Source organism: Electrona antarctica (genome assembly GCF_951216825.1).
Source record: "Electrona antarctica genome assembly, chromosome: 15".
NCBI classification, from domain to species: Eukaryota; Metazoa; Chordata; class Actinopteri; order Myctophiformes; family Myctophidae; genus Electrona; species Electrona antarctica.
Window position 1 is genome coordinate 26,606,826 of NC_136796.1, and position 7,919 is coordinate 26,614,744.

Sequence of the window (7,919 nt, forward strand, 5' to 3'; positions counted from 1 at the left end):
TTATTGGTTACTCTCTTGTTTATACTGTAGACTCTGGCAAGACTTTCATGGAACTTGGCATGGAGGCTTCTTTATCAGCTACAGGTGCCACAAAGACGTTCATGGAACACTGCACGGCACAGAGGAGAACATGACATTGAAGAGCAGTGACTAAAGCCCAGTCCATACCAATGATTTGCAGTGCAACAAGTTGCAATAGCAAAAAAAGGTTATTTTTCTTCAAGTTGTATACTGCTTAAAGTGTACAAATGCAGACTTGTAAAGAAAAAAGGAATCCAAGGCACTCCGTCTTTAGTGAAAAATAATTATATCATTTATTGATGAGCAAGGGAAATAAAAACAGGACCTATGCGTTTCGACCATGAAGGTCTTCGTCAGGGTCTATCTAACATCTAGACCCTGACGAAAACATTCACTGGTCGAAATTGGTCATTCAGACTGGTGCAAGTGGTTGCAAGTTGCAACTCATTGCGTTGCGAATCATTGGTGTGGACTGGCCTGGGCTTAAAGAAGAGGAATGTTTTTGCAAAATTACATTTTTCATCTAACGTATCTCTAACAAAAATATCAACATAGGCCTAGAAATCAGAAATAATTCATTATGTAATGATGAGCAGACTAATGTAAAATAAACATATTCACATCACATGGTTGAAAGATCAAGGTTCACGTAAGAGTGAAGTAAGACATTATTAAACAATTTGTATTACAGACGTGACGTGATACGTAGTGAGATGAGGAAACAGGTTGAAGAAAGTCTGGAAAGGTGACGTGGAGGCATGCACTAGAGAAAAGATAAAAGTCGGACCCAGTAAGAAATGTCGAAAAAGGACAGTGGAACAGTGAGGATGTAAGAGTGGAGAAGGTGAAGTTTTAATACCTAGGGACCGAGGGTCAACTATCCAAATTAATAAGGAGTGTGGAAGAGAGGTGAAGAAGAGAGTGCAAGGAGTGATTTGTGACAGAAAGGTACCAGCAAGAGTGAGAGAGAAGATGTAGGCCTAATGCTATTAGTAGTGAGTGAGACCAGCCATGCTGTACGGCTTGAAAACGGTGGCACTGACAAAAAGACAGGAAGCAGAGTTGGAGGTAGCAGAATTGAGGAGGATGCTGCGATTCTCATTAGGATTGACCGTAATATATTTGTACGTCTTTAAATGTTCTGATGAATTGAAAATGGAGGACCCTGATGTAAACAAGTCCTAGTGCTTTTCATGGTTTCGTCCTCAAAGTAGAAGTTTTTGTATTGACTTGTGGTCTTGTTTGAATTGTACCCATTCTACATACTGTAAAATAAAAATGTCAATCAATCAATCAATCAATCAAATCAGAATTGACTACATTAGAGGATCAGCCTATAGGTTTGAAGGTTTGGGGATAAAACAAGAGAGGCGAGGTTGAGATGGTTTGATCATGTGCAGAGGAGAGATGAGGGCTACATCAGGAAAAGGATGCCGAAATATGGAGCTGCCATGGGCAAGAGGAGAAAAGGAAAGCCACAGAGGATGTTTATGGATGCAGTGAGAGAGGACATGCAGGTGGATGGAGACTAGTGACAAAGGAATGCAGACTTGTAAAGAAAAAAGGAATCCAAGGCACTCCGTCTTTAGTGAAAAATAATTATATCATTTATTGATGAGCAAGGGAAATAAAAACAGGACCTATGCGTTTCGACCATGAAGGTCTTCGTCAGGGTCTATCTAACATCTAGACCCTGACGAAAACATTCACTGGTCGAAATTGGTCATTCAGACTGGTGCAAGTGGTTGCAAGTTGCAACTCATTGCGTTGCGAATCATTGGTGTGGACTGGCCTGGGCTTAAAGAAGAGGAATGTTTTTGCAAAATTACATTTTTCATCTAACGTATCTCTAACAAAAATATCAACATAGGCCTAGAAATCAGAAATAATTCATTATGTAATGATGAGCAGACTAATGTAAAATAAACATATTCACATCACATGGTTGAAAGATCAAGGTTCACGTAAGAGTGAAGTAAGACATTATTAAACAATTTGTATTACAGACGTGACGTGATACGTAGTGAGATGAGGAAACAGGTTGAAGAAAGTCTGGAAAGGTGACGTGGAGGCATGCACTAGAGAAAAGATAAAAGTCGGACCCAGTAAGAAATGTCGAAAGAGGACAGTGGAACAGTGAGGATGTAAGAGTGGAGAAGGTGAAGTTTTAATACCTAGGGACCGAGGGTCAACTATCCAAATTAATAAGGAGTGTGGAAGAGAGGTGAAGAAGAGAGTGCAAGGAGTGATTTGTGACAGAAAGGTACCAGCAAGAGTGAGAGAGAAGATGTAGGCCTAATGCTATTAGTAGTGAGTGAGACCAGCCATGCTGTACGGCTTGAAAACGGTGGCACTGACAAAAAGACAGGAAGCAGAGTTGGAGGTAGCAGAATTGAGGAGGATGCTGCGATTCTCATTAGGATTGACCGTAATATATTTGTACGTCTTTAAATGTTCTGATGAATTGAAAATGGAGGACCCTGATGTAAACAAGTCCTAGTGCTTTTCATGGTTTCGTCCTCAAAGTAGAAGTTTTTGTATTGACTTGTGGTCTTGTTTGAATTGTACCCATTCTACATACTGTAAAATAAAAATGTCAATCAATCAATCAATCAATCAAATCAGAATTGACTACATTAGAGGATCAGCCTATAGGTTTGAAGGTTTGGGGATAAAACAAGAGAGGCGAGGTTGAGATGGTTTGATCATGTGCAGAGGAGAGATGAGGGCTACATCAGGAAAAGGATGCCGAAATATGGAGCTGCCATGGGCAAGAGGAGAAAAGGAAAGCCACAGAGGATGTTTATGGATGCAGTGAGAGAGGACATGCAGGTGGATGGAGACTAGTGACAAAGGAAAATGCAGAGAACATAAGCAGATGCTGTGGCGACCTTGATAGGAAATAGCCGACAGAAGACTGATCAAAAATGACAAGCTTACCTCACTTGGTCAAGAAACCAGGCGCTCCATTGTCATGTGTCATCCTATAGGATATTCTGAAATACTGGCATAATGGACTGTCTTTTGGAAACACATTGTTTAATCAAATCAGAACACTCCCCCTTTAATTTGCATGTGCTGAATAAGTTAATAACTGCTATCTAACCCTGATAGTGGAAATGTAATAACCTTCTGCCCCTGTCTTTGTTTTTCAAGCTATTCAAACATCATCTCTCAGCAACGCCACATTCAAGGACAGGTAGTACTGTAGCTGGATACAGAAAGACCCCCTTTCCACCGGTTGGTTCCCAATGGGAACCGGTTCAGTTCTTTTTGGTTCTTAGTCCATGATCCAGAACTCCAAAATTGGTGGGAAAAACTAGACCATATTAAATTGTTTATAGGATCAATACAAGTAAATTAATACATGATAACCCTTCCACAGTAGTAGCTTTTTCATATTTTTGATTATTTTTGCATATTTTCCTACATAATGCCTCATTTGCATATTTAAAAATCACACCCGTGTGAACTGAGTGGTGCAACTAACTCAGAGATTGATTCACTCTGACGTGATATCTGTGATGTCAGTGACGTCACATACTAACCATAGCAACCATGCTCGTTTTTTTGGTTGCTAACCATAGCAACCATGCTCGTTTTTTTGGTACGAACAAACACGGGTACAAAGCCAGTTGTTGGAGTGGTTTGCACCACTCAAAAATGTAAAATTTGTAATAAAATAAATCATTGTCTTCGTGTAAGTACTCAATTGGGGAAGTTTCATGGTGATAATAATCTAATATAGGTATGGTTTTGCCCAGTCAATTCATAATTAACATTCCAATTTTTGAGCTCTGGCTCATGAACCAAAAATAACTGAACGGGTTCCCATTGGGAACCAACCGGTGGAAAAGGGGCCGAAGAATCCAACAAAGTTGGATTTGAACAGATGACATTGACAGACAAAAGTAAATGGGAGTTCTATCATTCTACCCACCAGAGAGCAGAGTAATATTGATTTGATTCATTTTACAAACTTCTTATGCTTGTGCTTTGACGTCACTTTTGTACTTGTAAATTGGGATCAAATCAACTATAAGACCATGGATGGACATTTGTCATTAGCTAATCACTCTGATGAAACATCATTTTTGTCCTAGTGTTGACCGTGTCATTGATAAGCCTTTGTCATAACCCTCCCTCACGGCACCATGTCTTTGCATACAATACACCCATTCTGGGTGGGAACCCCTTTTGGTGTTATAACCCTTCTGGACGGGAACCCCTCTTGGGGTTCTGTACAATATGTACAGTATTCAAAAATTAAAAATATTTGATGCTGCTATATAAATATTTAGTTTTTCAGAAAACTTAGGTCAGGATTTAGAAGGCATTTTAGAATCGGCATCAGGCCAACGTGGGTTAACATCCCCCAGATTATTGTCATCACATGCCCCAGACAGACAGAAAGATGGAGGGAAGCCTTCTGGCAGAGCTGTACTCAGCACACCTTTCTAGTTCTGACTGCATCAGCAAACCAGATAGTGAATCATGACCATAAAACATTTGATTGTGTCAAAAAAGGGTATGTATTAAATAGTATATATCAGTAAGACGCCCTGAGGGCGAGAAGGTCGCAACAGGTCTTGGAATGCCCATATATGGATTTCTTTTTTGTTTATTTTTTTTAATTGATATTTCCGGCAGGGTATAGGGCGTAAAATGTGTGCTAATTAGTAAGGCCAGGCAGGGCCTTGGGCCAGCCCAGTTAGGGCCCAGGTAGAGCTAGGTCTTAATTTTCGGGCCTGTTGAGAACTCTCAACAGGGCGGCTGTGCTGCTAGGCGCGGCTGGGCTAATGACTTTGGGGCGGGCCCGTCTAGAGTTTGAATGGACAGGTATCAGTCAAAAAGGAGACATCGAAGGACGGGTGGGGTAGGATCAATACATGGAATGTCAGGTCAGCTCCATATATGGAGATCTAAGGGTTTGAGGTCAGATGTAGAGTTGCTGGCTAGCTCCATATGCAGATCTAGGACGATCCAGTCTTTTCCAGGCTATCCAGGGTTTGATGAGGTCAGTATCGTATGTGATCTTCATATATGGAGACGGCCATATATGAACGTGACGTGTCACGAGGTGTGATGGACTGACGGCCATATATGGTGGCGCAGGTTTTCATAGTAATCTGCGACCTACGCTGTGATGGCCTGCATCTTGTTTTGGGTGGTTTCTTTCTTTCTAAACATTGGCTCAATCAAATATCTTTTACACAGAATCAATGTTTTATGGCCATGATTCACCAGGATGGCGAAAATGAATGGGTTTTCTATCTGTGGCACCAGCTGCCACCTATGCCCTTATGGCCACCTTTTTGGGATGAACACTTTGTACACAGAAAATATATAAAAACATTTAGCTTCACGCATCTTACCAATGGCTCGGAATGACCACCCCTGTGACTAAACATGTAGACTACGTCCTACAGTATGTTATCTCATCAATATAACAATACACTTTGTAGCTAACTAAATTGTGTGGTTACCGGTGAGTGACTATATCAATTTTAGAATTACCGTTATACATTTAATTCTGCTGATTACTCAAATGAAATGTAACACAAAATGCAATGTTGCTCAATTAAACATTTATTTGAAAGACATCTCAACAACAAAATAATCATTAATAGTTTCAGAGTGGTAGAAATAATATTTAATTTGTTGCTACTTCATGATAAATAAGGTAAATCATATCTTCCATTTGGAAACCAAAAGGGTAAATTGTTATGATTGAGAATAACCACTTGTTTGTACTATTATCTTATCTAAAATATTGAGGAAAACATAAAACAAGGACACATACAGTAGGCCTATAGCTACTGAGCATGTTTATTTAAGAATATTCAAAAGAATACTTTTTGTCATTTTAAATATTTAAAAACGTTTAATTGCCTATTAGTAGCCTACAACAGATTTGCTATTTAACCATAGGAACCCTATGCGTCCTTATTCTGGGGTGAACATTCAGCAAAAATAGAAGATCTACAGCGTTTTTACGCACTGTGAGCTTGTAGATCGGTTATTTTCAGATATTTACTGTAGAGCACTACTAGTACTAATACAGGGTTTGCACAATTCTCTGATGCTGGCTCATGTTTGTTCAGTGATATCTTGAAATGCTACCTTTTTGTTCAAAAACTCAGGTCTCAATTTATACATTCAAAACAATACTAGTACGTTGTGTAAATTGTTATCCACAGCAACTCTTGAGGTAACAATAATTGCCGGCCTAGAATTAGATTTGTGGTCAAAATGTGTTGTTTCTCAACGTCTCTCTTTTACAGAAGATTAAGAGCAGAGGACAAAATGTTGGATATTATGCCACAATGATAGTGCAGACAAAAGCATAAACCAAACAAGTTAAGCTTCCAGGAAGGTGCATATGTCTTTCCAGAGGCAAAGAAATTGACTAGATTGACTAGACTAGCTCTCCGCCCCATTTCATGTGCAGAATCCAGTACAGATACGTACAGAATAAACATTTCTCAGAAGGGTCCACGCCACTGTGGGGTCTTCTGAGAAATTGTCCCCTACTGGTATGCATCAAATAAGTCATATTCTGCCATACTGTCCAGGGTTGTGTCATAACTTCTCTCTGTATGGATTTATTTTACATTAACAACATAAACATTAATGTTTTGCCTTACATCCTGACTGACATTGGTCAGATTATCTTCAGGGTGGCTCCGCTCAGATAACGTGGACACTCCCTGGACACTGGCCAGAGCGCCTGTTGTGTTACATGGACGCTGAAGCCCCACTATCCTGCTGAACCGGCTCTGTCGCCCACAGACTCTCCCCATGATGCCCTGGGAGGATGCTGGCGACAGCATGAGCATGACCACAGGCTCCAAGAATATGTTGCAGGAGATGGTCAGCATGGCCACTCCCCTCCACCAGACATTGTCCTTCAACACAACTCCCACCACATGAGAGGCATTGTAAGGCGCATAGCACACCACAAACACAGCCAGTGTGGACAGAGCCACAGTTAAAACCCTTCTCTTCCCTGGGGCAGGCAAGCAGGAATGCCACACAATAATGACACAGCGCAGGGTGCAGAAGGCCGTCACCAACAGAGGAAGTAGGAACAGCATGATGGCCATCTCCAGGCGCAGAGGCAGCAGTATTTCCATTTGAGAGGGGTTGAAGTTGTCATAGCAGGCTTTATTGTCACCTTCTGAGACAAAGTGGGCCCCTCCCTCGGCCACCAGGCCAATCCCCAGGTGGATGAATACCAGGGCCCACAGGACAGCACTGATGTAGCAGGAAATACGAGCACGGCGATATCGCTTGTAGGTAATTGGAAAGGCGATGCTGAGATAGCGGCCGACTGTCACAACAGTGAGGAACAGGCAGCTCCCATAGAGTGAGGAGAACAAGAAGAAGCTGTAGATTGGGCAGAGCGGCGCAGGCAGCGTCCATTCCTGAAGCACAGTTTCCAGGGCCTTGACGGGCAGCCAGCCAACCAGTGCCAGGTTGGCGATGCACAGGTTGAGGGCATAGACCACGTTAGGGGTGGTGCCTCGCTTGTGGGCCTTGCGTGCGTACACAAAGAGCACAAAAATGTTGGCAGGAAGGCCCAGTATGAAAGTGAAGGTGTAAACAGCCAGAGCGATGCAGTCGACAGCTATCTTCATCTCATGGGTCAAGGACAGCAATCAACATGTAGGCGTTACATCCAACTGAAAGCAAACTAGAGAGTTTCAACACACTTTCTGTACAGAAGCACTTCAACCACCCTGCGTCTGAAGAAATGGTCACTCATACTCATCTTTTCATCTTCTGTCCTCCCTGCTCTATGAACGGTGCATTGCAGAGGTCATATAATCCAGTGAAGTAGAACGGGCGCTTTTCTGTCGCTGTAAACAACATATAGCTGAGCCGAGCGGTTACAA

The 7,919-nt window shown here is 41.7% G+C and overlaps 1 protein-coding gene across 1 annotated transcript; it reads right to left on the minus strand.

Moving 5' to 3' along the window:
- Nucleotides 1–19: 19 nt before the first annotated feature.
- On the minus strand, nucleotides 20–7,661 carry LOC306938013 (free fatty acid receptor 3; the record flags this gene model as incomplete). The annotated part of the gene is made up of 2 exons (XM_079522036.1): nucleotides 20–109; nucleotides 6,669–7,661. 2 exons carry the CDS (start codon nucleotides 7,659–7,661, stop codon nucleotides 20–22), a joined length of 1,083 nt encoding a protein of 360 aa, XP_079378162.1.
- Nucleotides 7,662–7,919: the final 258 nt, after the last annotated feature.